General features: G+C 34.7%; 2 protein-coding genes across 17 annotated transcripts; one reads left to right on the plus strand and one right to left on the minus strand.

The window, feature by feature from the left end:
* The first annotated feature begins 3,617 nt into the window (after positions 1-3,617).
* LOC132302800 (protein RETARDED ROOT GROWTH, mitochondrial-like) lies at positions 3,618-12,761 on the plus strand. 5 transcript variants are annotated; one of them, XM_059799757.1, is made up of 5 exons: positions 3,618-3,931; positions 5,996-6,124; positions 10,521-10,672; positions 11,317-11,357; positions 12,291-12,761. In XM_059799757.1, exons 2-5 carry the CDS (start codon positions 6,029-6,031, stop codon positions 12,317-12,319), a joined length of 318 nt encoding a protein of 105 aa, XP_059655740.1. In that variant the 5' UTR covers positions 3,618-3,931; positions 5,996-6,028; the 3' UTR covers positions 12,320-12,761. The 5 variants fall into 5 exon arrangements, 2 of the variants coding, with proteins under 2 accessions (XP_059655740.1, XP_059655741.1); XM_059799758.1 differs by having other exon boundaries at positions 12,297-12,761; XR_009480927.1 differs by lacking the exon at positions 11,317-11,357 and having other exon boundaries at positions 3,619-3,931; positions 12,297-12,761.
* Positions 12,762-12,902: 141 nt separating this feature from the next.
* On the minus strand, positions 12,903-17,119 carry LOC132302799 (uncharacterized). 12 transcript variants are annotated; one of them, XM_059799745.1, is made up of 14 exons: positions 16,795-17,118; positions 15,865-16,002; positions 15,566-15,773; positions 15,214-15,485; positions 15,004-15,138; positions 14,810-14,869; positions 14,575-14,634; positions 14,340-14,399; positions 14,105-14,164; positions 13,870-13,929; positions 13,635-13,694; positions 13,400-13,459; positions 13,276-13,326; positions 12,903-13,162 (listed from the first exon to the last, which is right to left on the minus strand). In XM_059799745.1, exons 2-13 carry the CDS (start codon positions 16,000-16,002, stop codon positions 13,291-13,293), a joined length of 1,209 nt encoding a protein of 402 aa, XP_059655728.1. In that variant the 5' UTR covers positions 16,795-17,118; the 3' UTR covers positions 12,903-13,162; positions 13,276-13,290. The 12 variants fall into 12 exon arrangements, 11 of the variants coding, with proteins under 11 accessions (XP_059655728.1, XP_059655733.1, XP_059655739.1 ...); XM_059799750.1 differs by lacking the exon at positions 13,400-13,459 and having other exon boundaries at positions 16,795-17,119; XR_009480924.1 differs by lacking the exons at positions 12,903-13,162; positions 13,276-13,326 and having other exon boundaries at positions 13,399-13,459; positions 13,870-14,017.
* Positions 17,120-20,438: the final 3,319 nt, after the last annotated feature.

A 20,438-nucleotide genomic window follows, 5' to 3' on the forward strand; every position in this document is an offset into this window, starting at 1 on the left:
ATTTAATATTCATGCTTTTGATTGGTGTTCTCGTTTGTGATGTTATTGTGATAATTTGAAACTATGTTCTGCTTGACGATTAGAATATCTGCTTCCGATATGGTTTCACAGATTCCTAACATGTGTGATGGCTCTTTGTATCACATTACATGGCCTTACCACAAGAATTCATGAGTCAATTTGCTAACTCCATGTAATTTTCTTCTGAGGCTCTGAGTAAAATATTTTTTTATTTTCTTGTCGTTTTTACTAAGAAAAAAATATTAAAATTTAACAAAAATAATTTATCAATAAATTTTTGACAAGTTATTTTACATATTCCGCCCGATGGACTCGACCTCAACCTCAACATAAATCTTTGTCAAATAGTGTTTCAGCCAGCCCACTTACAAACACTGACAAAGTAAATTTTTTATTTTATTTTTTATTTTATTAAATTTCAATTCTCCTTTCCAAATTGAAAAATGGATGTATGTTCATGGAAGATGTGGTCCACTTACATAGTGCTCTATGTATCTCAATCTTATGTTGCGTGTTGTGGTAATCCCATGCATTCTCACTCTCACTCTCACATATGCACATCTTTGTATTTGTTTCCTCACGAGGGAGATTAGTGAACTCTCCACATGCCCTGATCTTTGGGTTGGGGCGAGGTTTACTTGGAAAATCAAATTAATTTTGACACTTTGATTGATTGAACGGTGATTAAATTATCATAAAAGAGCTTAAATTAAAAACTTAATTTTGCTTCATTATCTAAATGGTGGAACATAAATGAGCCTTGCTTCAAATTGAACCTATTCATGAACTATTTGGTTCATCTTTTATTACTTCATTTGAAATTCTTGCTTCAATTTTATATGCTAGCAGCTAGTTTGAATTTTGTTATTTTATATATGGAATTTATTTTTCATTTCACTTTGTACCCGTATTATCAATTCTTTTTTTCTAATGTTGTATCTAAGCTTTTGGGAAATGAATTATGGTGGTGTTCAGGTGAATGATTTGAGGAATGAATAGATTTGGAGCTCATATCTAGTCCATTAAAATTGGTTTCAGAGTTTCGATGGAATATGTAGGAGGGCATAGTGTAGAGGTGGTCTGTGAGATGTATTCTTATATAATACTCAGTTATGAGATTGATATAATACGTACTTGAGCAGTTGTCCTTTTTAAAAAAAATAAACTTTTACGCCGTAAGAATTTGGATATCACACTTGTTTCATTTAATTATTAGTCGGAATTCCATCTTCTTGTAAACTTTTTGTGCTTCGTTTGTCTAAGTTTGTGTTTCTTCAAACACGTGTTTCCTAATTCAGATATCACTCCATGATCATAAAGTTGGGAGATTATTTGTTCGTGTTTCCTTTGTGCAGATTTTTCCTAATCCACATATCACTCCCTTGAATTTCATGGCTTCTAGGGTAAAACAAAGTAATTTAGGATTTGATTTAGGGAGCTATAGTTTCTTTCTTAGATAATTTTTTTTGTTGCATTATTATTATTATTTAAATATATATCCCTACCAAAAACTAATTTCTCTGTTTTTTTATTTATTTGATATTACCATTTTTTTTGTAATTCATTATGTTTTTTCCATTTTGATGAAATTAAAATAAGAGAGTATTTTGTACTACAAATTATGTCTTGGTTGCTATTAATATTCATTGTTGATGTAATTTTTTTTTTTTTTTTTTTTTTTCATTTCAGAAAGGTGGATACATCGATGAGAAAGGTGGATACATCGGTGGGCACGCGCAAATGCACACTCACACGCACACGCACGCGCACACGCACGTATACGGTGTATGGGAGACCGTACGACAAGTAGATATTGCAACGGCACAATATGAAGATAAGATCAAGAATAAAAAGAAATTTAGATCCTAAAGGATCCTTTAGGATTGCTTTTCAATCTCTTAAAAGTGGTTTTATTTTTTAAATTTGCATTCGGTTGTATTTAGTAAACATGAGAAACACTTGTCTTCTAACTTTTAAGAAGAGAGTATATTTTAGAATATATATATATATATATATATATATATATATATATATATATTTTAATCAAATACACTTGACATTCTATTAAGCACTTTATACATTTTAGGGGAGTTTTTAAGACGTTCTCATAAGGTATAGGAATAGATATTGGGTACGCCGGGTACACGAGCCGTACATGCACAACACCCAACATAGTTTCAAATGACATTTGAAAGAAAGGTTTCCCAAGGCAACATCCTCAGAGGCCTTAGGTTCATTAAAATGGTTTTTAAATGTTGCTTAAGCTGATTCCACTTTGATAACATTTCTCAACTATTATTAGATTTGTGTTATGGGCTAAAGAAGTATAGCAAAATGTTGCTTAACTGGAGGTATTGATTTTGAGATTGAAACCGGCGGCGGCTTTGTCGCCGTTGATGGAAGTTAATCAGTCGAACCCAATTATAATAAATTACAGATTAATTAATCAAATATACTTGTATAATGTATAGCCTGACGCTACCAAACTAGCACTTATTCAGAGTGTGTTTTAGAGAGAGAAAGCAATAAAGGAGCAGAGCCTAAAGCCACAACCACAAAAACTTCAGATCCAGTATCAGAACACACAGAATTACCCTTCGTTGATGCTTCCTTGCCACCGACTTCCCTCACGCTTGAAACCGGTTGGGTCTTGGTTATGGTGGTGCTCTAATAGCTACGAGTGCACACGGTTTAGGAGTATTTTGGGACCAAACCAATTATAACGGTTTTACTATTTTTGAAGTCAAACCGGACCATAATATCCATATAATCAAACCAAATCAAACCAAATCGCGAAAAACTGATTTGGTTCGTTCGGTTTGGTTTGTCGGTTTTAGTTAATTTTTTTTTTATTTTTAATTTTTAATTTAGAGGGGGCAAAAAAAAAAAAATAACAAAAGAAAGAAAGGAAGCGCGTGATAACTTTACTTGATTTAGGTTTAGTATATATATATATATAAAACATAGTAATGGTTCGATCCGGGCTGGTTCGGTCCGACACGACCCTAAACCAGGACTGGACCAAAAAATTACAATTCCATAATTTTGGGCTCAGGACCAGACCAAACCGTTATACAACTAGCCCAAATCGCCCAATTTAGTACGGTCCGATTCGATTTTTTTGTTTACCGAATTTTTTAAACACCCCTAATAGCCCTGTATTGCCACTGTCCAAAATTATATATTTAAAAATAAAAATAAAATGAACCTATTTTAATCAATTTACGGCTATACTTGGGTTAAGAATATTTCTACAAAAGTGTTTGTATTCGTATTGAATGCATGTTATACTAATTTGTATTTTATTTTATTTTATTTAAAATACGTACCCAATATTTTCGGTACCATATTTTTTAAATATTAAAATGTAACTTTTTCAATAATAATATAATTATTAAGAAAAATTCAAAACTTATTAATTAATGACTAAAAATACTTATTTTATGTGTTGTATAAGAAATTCTTATATTATATTAATAATTATATTTAAATACATAATACTACAAAAATTAATTAAAAAATATATTTTTCTACACAAATTATGTATCTATTATTATTATTTATTTTTTTTCGTATTTTCGCCCACTCTATTTTGTTTTTGAGATTTATTGTGGACTGGGGAGATGGATACTTCCTTCCCCTCTCAAACATCACCAGAACATCCCAAATCTCCTCTCACTCGAAACCCTAGCCATAGCCCCATCCTTTCTCGTCCTCTCACTCTCCCACCTTCTTCAAAACCCAGATCTCAATTCCTCGGTTACTAGGCATTTCAGCAATCCCATCACCATACATGAACTATGGAAACGATATTGATTCCGAGAATAATGGAGAGAGTGCTACGTGTTGGAGTCCGATGAAGATGAGGATATAAGGAAGACCCCGTCAAAGCTTATTTTCTGTATACCAGGTTCATTTCTCAATACATTTTTTTTTGTATATTTATAATTGTATATGTACACACACGACATATATGCCTATGCAAAGATGCTGTCTTTAATTGTTGGTTGTTGGGATAATGGATTCCGCATGTGTATGTGTGTGTTTTTTTTGTGTTTATATACTGTGTGGAATCTATGTCATTCTGCTCGCATTGGTGTATTATTGAGTTAACTGACTGAAATTTGGAAGGTTTGTTATTGCTTATAAAAAAATATTGGAATCTTAGTTATGGTTAAAAAATTTGGGTGTGGATTGCATATAAATTATATAATGCTCATGGATAGTCACCAGTCTGTGTAGATTTAGGATATCGATGAATTGGAAGTATTGTTGTTGACAATATGTGTTGTTTCCTTTGGGTGTCTAGAGGTGTGGCCAGCAAAATTATTCAGAGAAAGGTCTACGCTGATTGACATTGTGATGCGCTCTAATACTTCCTGTGGATAGATTTACTTTTACAAAATAATGAGCTACTATTCTCAATTTACCACTTCAGCTAGAAAGCTGTTTATTCAGAGCAAATGCATTGGAAACATTCCACTGGATGGAGAAAGCCATACCCAGCATAGTTTTAGAGAGAGCCGTTATTGTACGTCTTGTTGCCTATTGGTGGTACTTATAAAATTGCACTGTCATATAGAAGCCAAGTGTGAGTTGATTCTGAAAAAGAGTTTAGAAACCCCATTTTGGTTTTTGGACTGAAAGTAGTTGTTGTGGGCCTTGGAGTTGAACTTGACAGATTTACCAAATCTCTTTGCAAACTCAGTGGATTATGCCTCCGTACCTTCCCTCAGTCACCATGCAGATGCTGAACTTTTGAATTTTTTCCTGACTTAATTCTTACTGCCAGAACTCCGGTGTTAACATTTATTGGACACATGTCTTTCTCCTGATTTTCTTAAACCACCCTTCAGTCAACTTCAGAGTTTTTCCTTTTTCGTTGTAAGAACTTCTGTATTTATACTTCTAACTGATGCCTTTTTAAAAGTTTGCATGGCACTCTAGTGGAAACCAAGTGGAATAAACATCAGTCCTTACTTCAAAAAGTTTCCACAAGGTTTCCATTCTCCTTGTTTGGTTCCAGTCATTTTCTAACTGAAGTTGCAAGTTTTTGTCTTGGTTTGAATTTTTAGCCTCCAAGCTATAACTTCGAAAAAAATTGTTATATTTGGAACATGACAGATGATCTAATATTAAATTGCTATCACCCCTCTTCGGTTATCCCTCCTAGTTGGGGATTTCTATTTAAATGAGTGAAATTCTCTTTGAGAATGGGAATAAGTACACACACATAAATGTATGTACATATATATTGGGCCTTGGGTGCAAACAATTCCTTGGGCCTTTTTTTTTGTGGGGGGGTGAGTATCAACCAGGAATATATATATATATATATATATATATATATAAATTTATAGCTAATGTTTCTTACAATGTAAAAGTTTAACTTCTTACATTCTTTCTGTTGATATTAAATTCTGTAGCTAATTTTTGTTTGATTGAGTATTATAAATCATTTACATGGACTCGAATTTCTGTTTCAAGTTCGAGTGTGCTGTGTGCAATTCACATGACTTTTAAAAGATAGGATATGTGACACTACTGAGAGCTCCAGAGTGCCCGATCCCCGTCCAAAGGGTCTGGTCTTTTTTAAAAAAGATAAGTTATACCAAAATAATAAAGGTGCCAAGTACTTAACAGAGTTGGGGAATTGTATGGAAAAAAAAAAGAAAAAAAAAAAAAAAGAAAGAAAGAAGAAGAAGAAGAAGAAGAAGAAAATTCATAATTTCCTTCAGATTTTGTGAGAACTTATTTTACAGTTTTTTTTTTGGGTTAGAAGGTGACCAGCTGACCATATTACTTGATGGATAGTAGTTATAGATTTTTGTGTTTTTCTTTTTTTGTTGGTCTGTTTATTTAATCTTCTTGTTTTTGCTCTTCTTCGCATGCTTTTCTTTTTTGGGGCTTACTCCCTCACTCTCATCTTTCCTTGATTTTCTTTTTTCTTTTTTCTTATTTATGGTTTGGTTAGATTCATGGTTTTGGCAGTATCAATTTGAAGAGCATGCAAGCTGAGAATTCAAGCAATGTTATTCCTCCGATCTCTCGCTCATCAAATTATATCGACCTTAGATTTTGCAATTTCCCTTCAGAAGCTACTGTAAGAAGACTCAATAAATGTTTTGTCATCTATTTCTATTTCCCAGTTCTTTCTGTTTTCTTCTGATTTTCCCTGGTTCTTCCATCATTTTTCCATTTCCTTATGAATCAATCAGATTTTTTTGTATTTTTGTTCGTTTACGTTGCATTAATGTAGTATTCCCTTGTTGTCTAAGCAGTTTTAAACAGTTTATCGTTTGTTCGAGAATTGAATATTATTCAATTAGTTGGTCCAATGGAATAGGCTCTTACCAGCTTTTGGCCTGACGTATGAAGCTTTATATTTGTTTGGTATTAATCTTTTGTCTTCTAAGCGTCCATCCTTAAAATTTATTTAGATGGTATCTTTTGGGTTATGCCATGATTAATGTCGTTTTAATTTTTCGTATTGGTTTGAAATAGTGTGCCAAGTTGGAATTAGGTGGTATAGTCATTGTTCCAGTTGACATTGTGCCTGTTTTTATAACTGAGTTCCAAACAGACTATTAGAGAATTGTCCTGAACTTCTAAATTTAGATTCAAATGTATATGATTCATAGCCTTCTGCTTACTTAGAACCTTTGGGTGTCAAAGAATTGGAGTTGAAGAGAATGTGAGCTGGTGGTGTTACATGGTTGTATCCCAATATGGGTCAGCTGTCCTGTTCAACATGGAGGATGATGAGGTTGAGTCTTACCTGGAAATTGTTAGAAGACATGCTTCTGGATTTCTTCCAAAGACAAGGAAACAATGGTTAGAACAACCACCCCCCCCTCTTTTTTTTGGAGCTGAAACTAGCTTCTTGAGTTATCTACTCAGCTTTTGCTCTTGATAGACAATGGATTATGTGGGTTTCATAGCTGAATGACACTTGGACTCTGGTTCATGAGATGTTATAAGAAACAGAAGCAAGACAAACCATATGTGGTTTAATCTGGACTCTGGAAAAGGATTTCACTTCCCAAAAAAAAACTGCTGGTACTTAATGAAATATCTCTCAACTAATTTTAAACAACATTTGGGAGAAGTGGATACTAATTTCTTACTTTAATATCCTGTTTATCTCTTAGAAGTTAGAACTGTAAGCCATTTGAAATAATTTTTGGGAGCTCCATGATATATATTAATAAGTACGTCATATGCATTCAGATAACCACCAGGACTTGAACATGCACCTTCCCTTTGGTCCTTTGGGAGTTGCTAGAAATGGCACTCAAAGCTAATTGCTAACACCTGGCTGTTGCTGAAGCTCTATAATATTTAGCATTTAAATTTTTTTTATCTGTGGTTATTCTTGTTTTATACATTAGTAAGGAGTTGGTGTTCATTTTTTGTCTTTATTTATTTTCACTAAGGGAAGGGGGTAAAAGAGAGGGAGGGAGGAAGAGGAGGGAGAGTTGGCTATATAATGTGGTAGGTTCCCACTCTTTGACCCAATTCCTGATGCATGGGGCGAAATGCTGGTTGAAGCCCCCAATGGGAACCTATGGAATGGGGATTAGAAGTAGTGCTGCTTGCTATAAATAACTTTTGGAGACGCCAGAAATTATTGTGAATTATGAAAATTCTTCGATTGATGGATAAGAAAAGTGGGAAAAACGATTTCAAAAGAAGCTTTTGAAGTGAAAGTGAATTATATCAGATGACCGATTGCTTCAATCCAGAATAAGGCGAAGAAGAGGCTAAAATAACTCTTTCAACAGTTGCATAGACAGCCACTCGAATATTCGAAATTTTCGCATAGCTGAGGATACAAGTGGCACTGTGTCTACGACCAGAACTATCCAATGTCGAACCACCAATTTTGGTGCTCACCGAATGATCCAAAGTAAACCCATTATAGGGGTCAACACCGGCTTCCAATCTTGGTGTGGAGGGTTGTAACCGACAAGTGCCAGTGCCTCTTGAGCTTCTCTGCCTCTGTCAACTGTTTGTTATTGTCACTTACCTGGAATTTTCAGGTGACATGGAAAGCAACATTTTTCAGCTATATTGTAGCATTTAATTTCAATTTCAAGGGTCATTTTTATTTCACGGCTTTTACCCCTCTTTATAACTGTCAAATAAGGAATAAGGTAGATACTAGAAGGCCACAAAACCACGAGTCTGAATTGTCAGATTTCTTTCATATATAGATTTTCCAAGATTGTTAAGGATCAACTGATGCTCTCTATGCATTCGGATTGGGTTGTGAAGTTGTTCATTAACTTTCGTCAAGTTTTGAAGTAAACATCCATTAGTATTTTTTTTGATAAGTAAACAGCCATTAGTATTATTAAGGATAGGAATGTCTATTAGATTATTACATTATTTGAGCGTATCTAACCTCTCACTTGCCATGATAAAGGAATCTCCCTTATATATCCAGTGTTGTTAAAGGCGCGCCTAGGCTCGAGGCTCAGGTTTAGCGCCTGTTGTCATCCCAGGCTCACTGATGTTTACTAGGCGCGCGCCTTGGTTGCGCCTCCTCCTATTTGTGAGGTGCACCTAGGCGCGCTTCACTGATATTTGTTTAAAAAAATACGATTGTTCTTTTTCTTAAGCCAAAAGGGGTACTTTTGGCAACTTAATAAACAAAAAAGAAAGCTCAATCATACAATATAAGGAACTTTTGTTCAGAGGAATAAAAAAATAAGAAAGCCCAAGAGTCAAAGTGTTAACTAAACAACGATAGAATGAGATTGTGAGACGAAGACGAAGCCCTAGTTGCAGAGATGAACGACGAAGCCACGTTAGTTCTTTCTTTTCTTTTCTTTTTTCTCTCTTATCCTCTAGATCTCTCCTCTCTTATCTTTGTTTACATCTCTCTCTTCGTCTAGTTCTCTCATCTCTGTCTTTTTTTTTTTTTTTGCTCTGTTTTTTTTTTCTTTTCTTTTTTTCTTGTTAACAATTTTTTTTTTTTAAATATATTTATTTCTTTTTGTGCTTTGTTTTTCCATTCAAAAAACACATTTTGCTTTGCCTTTCAAGAAAACAAATTTGTGCTCTGTTTTATAGTTGTTGGATGCTTGTATAGTTGATGGATTTTCTTTTTTATATTTGATAGTAATTTTTAGAATATTGATATGACTTATGAGATATGAATGTTATTATGGTAGTTTAAATTTTCAATTGTGCACCTCATTTCACTCAGGCGCACGGCGAGGCTCCAAAGGACCTCTAGCGCCTTGGGCCTTTAATAACTATGTATGTTACTTAGACACAATTTAGTTGGTCATTGTTCCAGAAACTACCAAACTTCAGAAGTAATATCAAGTTCAACTGGAGCATGTTCATTTAGCTAATGTACTGTTTTTTCCCTGTTTGTACTTGTTTGTCCTGCAACCTTCCACAATTTTTTTGCGTCCTATTTATATTGTTCTTTTGATCAGATGGTAAGAGTTGAATTCACATGATTCAAACAGTCTTTCTTGATTCTACAGTTTTAAATTTTTTGCGTTCTTTTTATATTGTTGTTCTTTTGATCAGATGGTAAGAGTTGAACCCACATGATTCAAACAGTCTTTGTTGATTCTACAGTTTTATGAGCAATTAGATTTTCATACTTTGCTATATCCATCCGAGATGATACTCTATATTTTGCTGTATGGTCACTGTTATATATGCAATGCATACTCACAATCGTTTATAGAGTTTACATATTATTAAAATGTTTTTGTTTGTTTTCCACTTTTATTTATTTTGTTGTAAAAGAGAAGCCAATGGTGGTTGAGGATATATAGGGTGGAGACTACATTGTCCTAACAAATCTGGACACTGATAGTATCTGCATTATTGGTAGTGTGCTTGGGCTAAGTATTGCTCCAGATTATTTCGTTTCACAGGTAAATAGATTTTAGTTATGATACCTGGACTCGGGTATGTGTCCATGTGTCGGACGTGTCATATCACTAAACAGAAGGACACATGGACACTGCTAAATATTCATTTTATTTAATTATTTTATTTTATTTTCTAGAGTAAAGTAATGTTTTTATCTAATATAGTGTACAATATAGGCATTTAACTCAATTTAAAGAAATAATATAATATAATTGAATGATTGGATATGCTTTTTAAGTACATTTCCACCCAAAAATGTCGGACACATATCCCATACCCATGTCCGAGCAATATGTGTCCAACATGGTACTTCACTACTTTTGAAGAGTCCAAGTAACATAGGATTTCAGAAATATATCTTCTATAATTTTGTGTTATCTGGTAGAGGAAAAAGGCATAGTAGTGCTTGTAACTGTTATATATTGTTCCAATTCCTTTATGCTTGAAACAAAATTAACCCAAGCATTCACCATACGCATTGCCTGCCATTTTGCTTCTAAATATGACTCTATATATTTGCATAGCTTGCTATTTGGCATGCTAGTTTTGGCAAAAACTAAATTCAAAGTTGGAATAAAGTTCTGTCTCTCTCTCAGGTTGATGGTTTGGTTGAAGAATTCACATATATAAATCATGGAATGGAGAAAACTGGTACTTTCACAATGGATGGGAAGAAAATCTTTCAACTGGTTGGGAAGGCAAATTCAAATCTAGCGGATGTAATTCCCAAAGTCGGTCTTTTTGAGAGGTAATCTCACACATGTAAATTCTTGTTTCACATATGATATCACGAGATGTGGCTAGATATATCTGCATATGAGGAGTACAAAGAAGTGTATTTACACACCTCATAATGCAAGGTTTAAAATTTAAAGGACCTTCTAGATGAGTTCCCACCTCTCCCTGTTCCTGGTGAGCAAGTATGGTAGGAAGAAACACAATGTACAAGATTGAGGGGGGCGTACCCTCCTAAACAAAACAAAAACTCCCCCCACCACCCAAAAAAAAATACGGAAGTGAGCCATATCTAGAACACGCAATTGATAATCTAAGTTTTCTCTAGAAATGGAACTTATGTTCTAAAATTTGAAACTTAAAAAGTTAAAATAGTCAATATATATATATATATCTTCTTAATAAAAAAACTTGTGGTAGTTTGGAATGGAGAAATGTAAAAAAAATCCTGGAATCTGAAACATTTTGCCACAGAAATGATAATCTGGTGATTTTCCCAGTTTCTACTGCACATCTTTTTTGAACTTCATTACATATATTTTTGAGTAAAAAACGTTTTACGTTATTTTTGCTCAAGTTTATTTTTTATTATGCGAGTGAGATTGTTGAATATTTATGTCGCAACATCTCAAATTTACTATGCCCTTCTCTGTTCAGATCAGAAATTGCTTGGAGAGATGCAAAATATGCTCAAATCTGTGAGTACCTTAGGGAGTAATATGAGATCACGCAACGTTTTGGAAACCTTGATTTCAAATTGGAATTTGTGGAGGCATCATTTCTATTTAATATTTCCTGCAGTCCTGTTATTAACTTTTAGGTTGGTCCATGTAGGAGATTAAAAGTTTCCTTAGTTGATGATTTCTTAAGATAGCACATAATTCAGTGATTTTGTTGAGAGTTGGCATCCACTAGAAGATATGAGAAGTCTTCTGTCAACAAATTTATAGAAACTAAAAACTGCACATGGAGGGCTTTGATTGCTAATTAATAACTGACCAAAAATTGACATGCCAACAGTAATGTGGCTCCTATATATACTTTTTTTTATTTTTGTAAGTGATGTGGCTACTATATAGTATATATACACTTCCATGAAAATGTTATATCTTACACGGCAACCATTCTTTATGGTTATGTATTTGTGGCTGTTTGAAGGTTATCAATCATCATACAGTTTACCTCAAAATAATAATACTGTAGTCCATAATTTACCTATATATAGTGTATGATCCATTAAATTGTGATACTAGTAAAAACTATTATAATTATGTATTGTTATAAATGAAATGTTATTTCATATTTTTTTATGTAACTGTTGTTAGACCTTTAAAATGAATTCAAGTCCGTCCTCCAGAACAGAAAGTCGGATCTTTTGGAATGGTGCATCATATTCCTGTTAAGCATAGAAAATGTTATATCAATATACGAGATCATTCGCGAGTCGCTGCAGCTCCTATGTGATAATGAGTTACACCAAGTACACAACTTTTGACAGCTAGTAAAAATACTATAGCAAAATCTAGTCATATAGTGTTTACGATTTGACTTTTTGTGCTTTAATGATATTTTTCGTCTGCCTTGCAATCCCACTAGTAATACCTGTTTTTTGCTTTTTGAATTGCTCTCAGTCTCAGCAGCTAAAATGGAAAACATGTAGAAAGCTCACAACAAAATTTTGGAATGATGGAAGTTCAGAACAGGGAGCAATGGTAGTGCTTAATACTGATACAGGCTTTGTATACTTGGAGACTCATTTTTATATGATGAGACATGCGCGACTCTCTCAAATTCGACCTATCGTTGGACGGATATAACCTGGGCACCAGCACTCTTGGAAACCACTAATCAGATCAAGCTGTAAAATTGGCATGCTGCTTCAGAAATAAAACTACAGACAATACCCTCTCTTTTGGGAAGAAATCTAAAAATGTTGGTGGTTAATTCCAGTTATTTTCACTTGTAAATGACAGACTCCTGCTAGTCAAACATTGTCGTAATACAACTTCTTGATTGAAGAAGAAGAAGAAGAAGAAGATTATGGAATGTATGCTCAGATATTGGCTGTGCCATTTTACTCCAATTTTGTTACTTCCATTTCACAGTATAGCTTTCTCTCTGAGATGCTTATAACCACATGAATATGCAATCCAATGGTTAAAAATTCGAGTTGCATTAGTGTGGTAAGAGTATGCTATGGATCAGTTCTTCAAGCATTTTCACTAAACAAGACTCTTTTTCAATGATACATAATAAAAAATATATATATAAAAACAAAAATACTATGTTATGTTTGAGAGCGCCAAATATGAGATTGAATATTGAATGTATACCAATGTACACAATTCTCAAAAGCATATTCTCTAAAAAAATCAGCCTAGAAGTTAATGACCACAAAATGCCATTAAAAGAAATTCTCTCTACTACAAATCCTTTACAGTATCCAGCATATCAGCAAAAGCTTACGGTATTCGGCATTTCAGCAAAAGCTTACTAAAGAGACCTGAAATAGCAAGCAAATGGTAAGAAGTAAAACACTGGTCCCAAAACAGACCAGCCAAAAACTAGAAAGGAAAAAAAAAAAAAAAAAAAAAAAATCTGAACATGGATGAATACCTAAGAGCTAGCTGTTCAATCAGAAGATGAGGGCTTATCTTCTTTTCCCTTCTACAAAAACAAACGGATAATCAGAGAAAGAAACATAAATAAATCTAATAAAAATGTAAAAATGACTACTTACTGATTGGTCTTCCAGAGCTTTACCATGCTTCTTGTCCTTTGCCCCAAGAGGAGCTTTCTCCTAAATATAAACATCAGAGAATAATCAGCTTCTGAAGAGCTGTGTCCCAACAACCAAAAATTCCAGAGAGTCCACTTAAAGTAAAACACTGAGAAAACAAACGGATAGATTATGATTCATAATCTGAGAAAGAAACATAAATAAATCTAATAAAAATGTAAAAATGACTGCTTACTGATTGGTCTTCCAGAGCTTTACCATGCTCTTTGTCCTTTGCCCCAAGAGGAGCTTTCTCCTAAATATAAACAACAGAGAATAATCAGCTTCTGAAGAGCTGTGTCCCAACAACCAAAAATTCCAGAGAGTCCACTTAAAGTAAAACACTGAGAAAACAAACGGATAGATTATGATTCATAATCTGAGAAAGAAACATAAATAAATCTAATAAAAATGTAAAAATGACTGCTTACTGATTGGTCTTCCAGAGCTTTACCATGCTCTTTGTCCTTTGCCCCAAGAGGAGCTTTCTCCTAAATATAAACAACAGAGAATAATCAGCTTCTGAAGAGCTGTGTCCCAACAACCAAAAATTCCAGAGAGTCCACTTAAAGTAAAACACTGAGAAAACAAACGGATAGATTATGATTCATAATCTGAGAAAGAAACATAAATAAATCTAATAAAAATGTAAAAATGACTGCTTACTGATTGGTCTTCCAGAGCTTTACCATGCTCTTTGTCCTTTGCCCCAAGAGGAGCTTTCTCCTAAATATAAACAACAGAGAATAATCAGCTTCTGAAGAGCTGTGTCCCAACAACCAAAAATTCCAGAGAGTCCACTTAAAGTAAAACACTGAGAAAACAAACGGATAGATTATGATTCATAATCTGAGAAAGAAACATAAATAAATCTAATAAAAATGTAAAAATGACTGCTTACTGATTGGTCTTCCAGAGCTTTACCATGCTCTTTGTCCTTTGCCCCAAGAGGAGCTTTCTCCTAAATATAAACAACAGAGAATAATCAGCTTCTGAAGAGCTGTGTCCCAACAACCAAAAATTCCAGAGAGTCCACTTAAAGTAAAACACTGAGAAAACAAACGGATAGATTATGATTCATAATCTGAGAAAGAAACATAAATAAATCTAATAAAAATGTAAAAATGACTGCTTACTGATTGGTCTTCCAGAGCTTTACCATGCTCTTTGTCCTTTGCCCCAAGAGGAGCTTTCTCCTAAATATAAACAACAGAGAATAATCAGCTTCTGAAGAGCTGTGTCCCAACAACCAAAAATTCCAGAGAGTCCACTTAAAGTAAAACACTGAGAAAACAAACGGATAGATTATGATTCATAATCTGAGAAAGAAACATAAATAAATCTAATAAAAATGTAAAAATGACTGCTTACTGATTGGTCTTCCAGAGCTTTACCATGCTCTTTGTCCTTTGCCCCAAGAGGAGCTTTCTCCTAAATATAAACAACAGAGAATAATCAGCTTCTGAAGAGCTGTGTCCCAACAACCAAAAATTCCAGAGAGTCCACTTAAAGTAAAGTAAAACACAAAAACTAAAAACAATTTGCTGAACTAGAAAAGTATAGACCTGATCCCTGCCATCCTTGGCTTCCAAGACTGTCTTTGCCAGTTTGTACATGGCTTCGTGTTTTTCTTTTATACCCTTTTCCTCCATACCCTTTACCGCCATTCGCAGAAAATGAATGAATTCATCTTCTTCAGCCTACAAAATGAATAGAAATTAGGTTAAAACAAATTAAAAATTTATTAGAAAATTTAAAATTGGACATAACTTTACCTCCGGAAAATTGATGCCATGTACTTTCATGAACAGCTCCATTAAAATCCTCGTTCTTCTCCGTTCGCTTAGAGAAAGGGCTCGCATCACTTGCCTATAATTTGCTTCATCTGCCTCTTCATCTGCCTTGTTCTTCGCTTCATCTGCCTTGTCCTTCACTTTCCGTTTCTCAATGATGTATTGTTGAAGGACAGGCAAAATTGCCAGCGAAAACAATACATAGTCCTTTAGCTCAATTTTACTTAGGGCAGCAACCAATTTTGTAGAGAGTCCTGAAAGAAATTGAACTTAAAAACAAGCCAAAAGCCAAAAACTTGCAAAGCACACTTGATGAGATAGACAGTAAACTTACCAGGCCTGAAGACATACGCCGGTAGCATGGAAATTGATAAGGCTAGAGAGACCAGCCCTGTCAACTCCTTCAACACATTACTACTTTGTGGCTTTACTTCATTGTTTTCAATGTTTTCAGTATCAAAAGTGAACGTTTCAGTTTCAGTTTCAGGCCACTTGAAACTGAAGCCAAAATCCGAAGCACTGCCATAGGGGTAATATTGAACCTACAAAAATGTTTTTTAAGATTAAAAAAGGGAGTAAGAATGGAACAGCTCCCAAAATGGCATAACCAAATAATTGTTTAGCTGCTCATACCTCTCTTAAAGGGTAGGGTAACTCGATAGGACAACCCGGTTCTTCAGTTGGGTTGCTTGGGTTACTGCTGGAAAAATCCGCAGTTCCTCCTAAAACCCTCAGGAACGGGTAAAGTTTCCTTGACAAATAACTAGCCATCTAAAAAAATATAATATTTAGAAAAGAGGTCAAAGAACACAAAGTAAAGAAAATAGAAGAATTAGTAGATTAGTATTTAACACAACAACACAAAAAAAAAAAAAAAAGCAAGAACAGAAAGAATACATTAGAGATTAGAAATTAGAACATAAAATACAAAGAACACAACTAGAAAATAAAAAAATGGAGCTTTAAAAGAAATTAATTCTTCCTAGGTCAAGAACATAAAGAATAGAAAATCATCAAAAAAAGTCAAAAAAGGAAGAACTTGAGACCTGGTTAAGAAATAAACGATAAAGAGCTTTGAAATAAACCCAGTTAGAGATTAGAACATACTAGAACATACTATCCAAAGAACACAACTTTTAATTTAGAAAATAAAAAATGGAGCTTTCATAAATCAAGGTCAAAGAAGAACAGAAAATCATCGAAAGAGTCAAAAAAAAAATAAAGAAAATAGAAGAACATTTAGCTATTCTTGAGATAAGCAATAAACGAGCTTTGAAAGAAACCCATTCTGAAGTTTCATACATTGACAGAGAAAAGATTGATTACAGAGAAAAGATTGATAAATCAAGGTCATAGAAGAACAGAAAATCTCACAAGAAAATAGAAGTACATTTATGTATTCTTGAGACTTAACCGATAAAAATTGAAGCTTTGAAATTCAAAACCCATTACGTTAAAAGATTAGAACATATAACATTCAAAAAAACACAACTTCCAAAATTAAAGAAATAACACAATTGAGAAGGTCAAGAACAGAAAGTATTGTAATAAATTAGTTCTTACCAGGTGAAATGTTGTCTTGATTGGTCAGAGTGTGCGCGTTAGAGAGAGAACGATGGAGTATTCAGTCCAGAAGAGAGAACGATGGAGTATTCAGTCCAGAAGAGAGAACGATGGAGTATGCGTTGTTCACATTTAACTGCTCTGTTGTTAATTCTGTTTTTTCAGTTATGGAGAGAGAGAGAGCGCGCGATGGTTATAGATGCGGGCCACCAGCCAGCCCAGTTTTGGACTGGGCCCAGTTTTGGACCACCAATAAAAAATAAAAAATAAATTGCGAAAAGTCATATTTGCCCCTGAATCTATCCTGTAATCACACCCACCACCGCTCTGCAATCCCTCACACCCACCACCGCCACACACTGCCACACCCACACCCACACCCACAGACCGCCATAACCACCGCCGCAACCAACAGAATTCCGAACCACACAACGCCACCCACCGCCACAACCAACCACCGCTGCAACATCAAACAATTGACCCCCACAACGCCACACACACCGCCGCAACCACACACCGCCAACGTTGGCGTCGAAGAGAGTCGCGACTGATTCACTCAACCCAGTTGCCGGAATCGATGGCGTCGAGCGACGGTGTTGCTGTCTAGTGACGTTAAGGTGTTGTGGCGGCCGCGGATTCGGCGATATAGGCCTGGTCGGAGTTGGTGACTTCGACAATTTGCTCCGCCGCCGAAGCATTTGAGTCCGACCTTGAGGGAGAATGGGTTCGGCTTGGTAGTGTGTGTGGATGGGGCTATGGCAGTGGTTGTTGTGGGATCGGCTTGGTGGTGTGTGGGTTCAGCGATAGTTGTGGTGGGTTCGGCTTGGTGGTGTGTGGGTTCGGCTTGTTGCCAGTGACCGGCGAGGTTAGGGATTGTAAAAGGGTGAAGTTTTGGTTGAGAGAAAACGAGGGTTGGTGGTTTATACACCATAGCCTATAGGGGAGTTGGGCACTGGGCTTACCTGAATGGTTTGGGTCGGGTCTCAATTAAGTGGAATGATAAAGCCCAAAATTCTAGAATATCTCGGGTACAGTGCCCGGGTCTTGGTTGAAACTTGAAAGTGGCTGGCTGGATGATTAGGATTAGCGATGGCAACGGGGCGCAACCGTTTATTTTTACCTTACAGGTACTCGCCACGTCCCGTTTAAGATTATAATTTATTATTGTTGAAATAAATTTGTTTTTTTTTTTTTTTTTCCCGCCCCGCCCTGCCCCGTCCCGTTTAAGACTATAATTTATTTATTGTTGAAATAGATTTGTTCTTTTTGTTTTTTCTCTCATTTTCAGTTGTTAATCATTGTAACTTTCTTTTTAATCATTCATTTGTTACTTTAATATTGTTGAGAGGAATTATGTGAATGAGAGTTAAGAAACCTAGGGTTTCTAATGGAAAATATATATACTAATGAATTAAATGTACTTAAGTAATTTGCCTATCTAAACGGGACGGGACAACCTCTCCCGCCCCCGCACCAAATCCGCACAGAGTTTTATTACATCAAACCATTCTCGCCCAAATAAACTAAAATGTCTCCCAAAATCACTAAAATCGGGGCATGGCAAATTGCCATCCCTAATTCGGATGATTCAAAATCTAAACCACTCATAACTTTACGCTATGCTTGGAACAGTTATAAAAAAAAAAATTAAAAAAAAAAAGATTGGGGTTAACTAATAAAGAAAAAAGAATTGGAAGAAAAGATAGTAATAATCCCAGAGAAAAAAATAAAATGAAATTATCTTAATGAATTTATTATTTTATCGTTTTATATTTTAAAAAATAAATTTATAATTTAAGTGTGTAATTTAAAAATATATACAAATTTGATAACAAGTTTCTTATTGGGGTGAAACTCCTGGATCTCTCACCTCTACTTCATGTTTATACCCCTAAATTGTTACCATAAAAGATGAACCAACTAACTTATATTTTTTTAAAATTAAGCATGATTCAAATTAAATGTTCTAATATATGAAAACTCTGACAAAATCATTTTGTAATTTTTTTTTTGTCCAGCAAAAGTGACTTTCTATGGGTAAAACGTGTCCTTTCATTTCTTTTCCTCTCGCACCAAATTGAACCTAGAGTATTATAGAAATTCTAGTAACTTAGACACTAACTTTAAATATTTTAAAGCTTAAACTTATTTATTTATTAATATATTATATATATATATATATATATATATATATATATATATTTGAATTCAAAATAAATAAATTGTGAGTTTGTTCAAGAACATGTTTGTAAACTAACAAGTCCAACAAAAATATTATTTGACTTTTCTATCTTAATGAAGCATGAAAATTATGTTTTAACTCGGACTCATTTATTAAACATGCAAACATGAATCGAACTCATGGCGAGCAGAACCTGAACTATAATTATTAATAGGGTAAAGTGCATAAAACCCCCTGAACAATTAGTCAATTGCATGAAGCCCCCTTAATTAAGAATTACCTCCTAAACTATCAAAATAGTGCACTTTAAGGACAAATCCAAAAATTGCTCTCATTAGAGACCACTGGAAATGTTTGATTACAAAATTACCCTTTAATGAAACTATGTGGTTTTATTGTTTTAATTCTAATGTTACTGACGTGGCAAATACAATCTTAAACAGCCAATAACATTGTGACAGCACATCACCTTATCACAACAACCCACTTAACACTTATAAAAAATTAAAAAAAAATAGAGACCCAATTAGATTACACTAGTATATATTTTAGCGCCAAATACGCCTTATGCATAACTCTTTCTCTCTCTATGCTCTCTTACGAGCTTGGTCTCCCGCAGCCACAGATATTGCCGACCAATCACCTTCGATAGCCATCTTCACCGACCAGTTGGCCTTCAAGGAAGTTCATGTACGGCCTGTATGATGATCACCATAAAAGTTTATTGCCTATGTCTGTTTGTGGTTCACCAGAATGAGATTTCACTAGTTCGGTCACTGCGATTGCTTCGTTGCTTATAGCTTCTTGCTGGCAGTCATGGACCTTAAGGTCGGCCTCTCACTGGGTTTGATGCGATTTCCCGTTGATGCTTGGAGCTTCTCGCCTGCAGTCATGAAGTTTGACGTTGGGCTCTCACCCGTTGATGCGATTGCGTCGTTAATGCGTAGAGCTTCTCGTCGGCGGTCATGAAGTCTGAGGTTGGGCTCTCCTAGTACACTTTTGATTGGAGTGTCCAAGTCGTTTCCTATTGCAAATGGGTATGAATTAAAGATTAGAATCTAATGAGTATGATACGAGTCACCACCTACTTGTTTAGTTTTTTAGCTAAACCTATATTTTTGGTAATACAGAGATAAACAGTAGAGACTGTATCAAAATATATCACGGGAATTTGGACTTCTTTGTCAGAATTAAGAGCGAAATCAAATATGCCATTGTTTATAATGCATGTGACCGGTCCTTTAGCATCAGAATTGCAGTTGTCAAAGATTAGCATCACTCAGAAAAAGGGTTTTAATTCAATCAAATGATAACAAATTGTACCCATCACTTGTTCTTCTGATGACTATTATAGATGATTTATACCCTTCAGTCTCTCTTCATCTTCCAATTGTTACGTAAACACATCCCATTGCCTCAAAAAATTCTGAATTTTTTGCAGAATCTTTTCACACCCAAAGTG

This window comes from Cornus florida, unplaced genomic scaffold, assembly GCF_030987335.1.
Source record: "Cornus florida cultivar Cherokee Brave unplaced genomic scaffold, ASM3098733v1 CherokeeBrave_3.0.0_Hap2_Chr04, whole genome shotgun sequence".
Taxonomy (NCBI): domain Eukaryota; kingdom Viridiplantae; phylum Streptophyta; class Magnoliopsida; order Cornales; family Cornaceae; genus Cornus; species Cornus florida.

Coding starts and splice junctions, on each gene's coding strand:
- LOC132302800 (XM_059799757.1), top strand. CDS start 6,029: ATGCAAGCTGAGAATTCAAGCAATGTTATTCCTCCGATCTCTCGCTCA. Junction 6,125..10,520: donor ATTTCCCTTCAGAAGCTACT/GTAAGAAGACTC, acceptor TCTCTCTCTCAG/GTTGATGGTTTGGTTGAAGA. Junction 10,673..11,316: donor AAAGTCGGTCTTTTTGAGAG/GTAATCTCACAC, acceptor TTCTCTGTTCAG/ATCAGAAATTGCTTGGAGAG.
- LOC132302799 (XM_059799745.1), bottom strand. CDS start 16,002: ATGGCTAGTTATTTGTCAAGGAAACTTTACCCGTTCCTGAGGGTTTTA. Junction 14,870..15,003: donor CCAAGGATGGCAGGGATCAG/GTCTATACTTTT, acceptor GTTTATATTTAG/GAGAAAGCTCCTCTTGGGGC. Junction 14,400..14,574: donor AAGCTCTGGAAGACCAATCA/GTAAGCAGTCAT, acceptor GTTTATATTTAG/GAGAAAGCTCCTCTTGGGGC.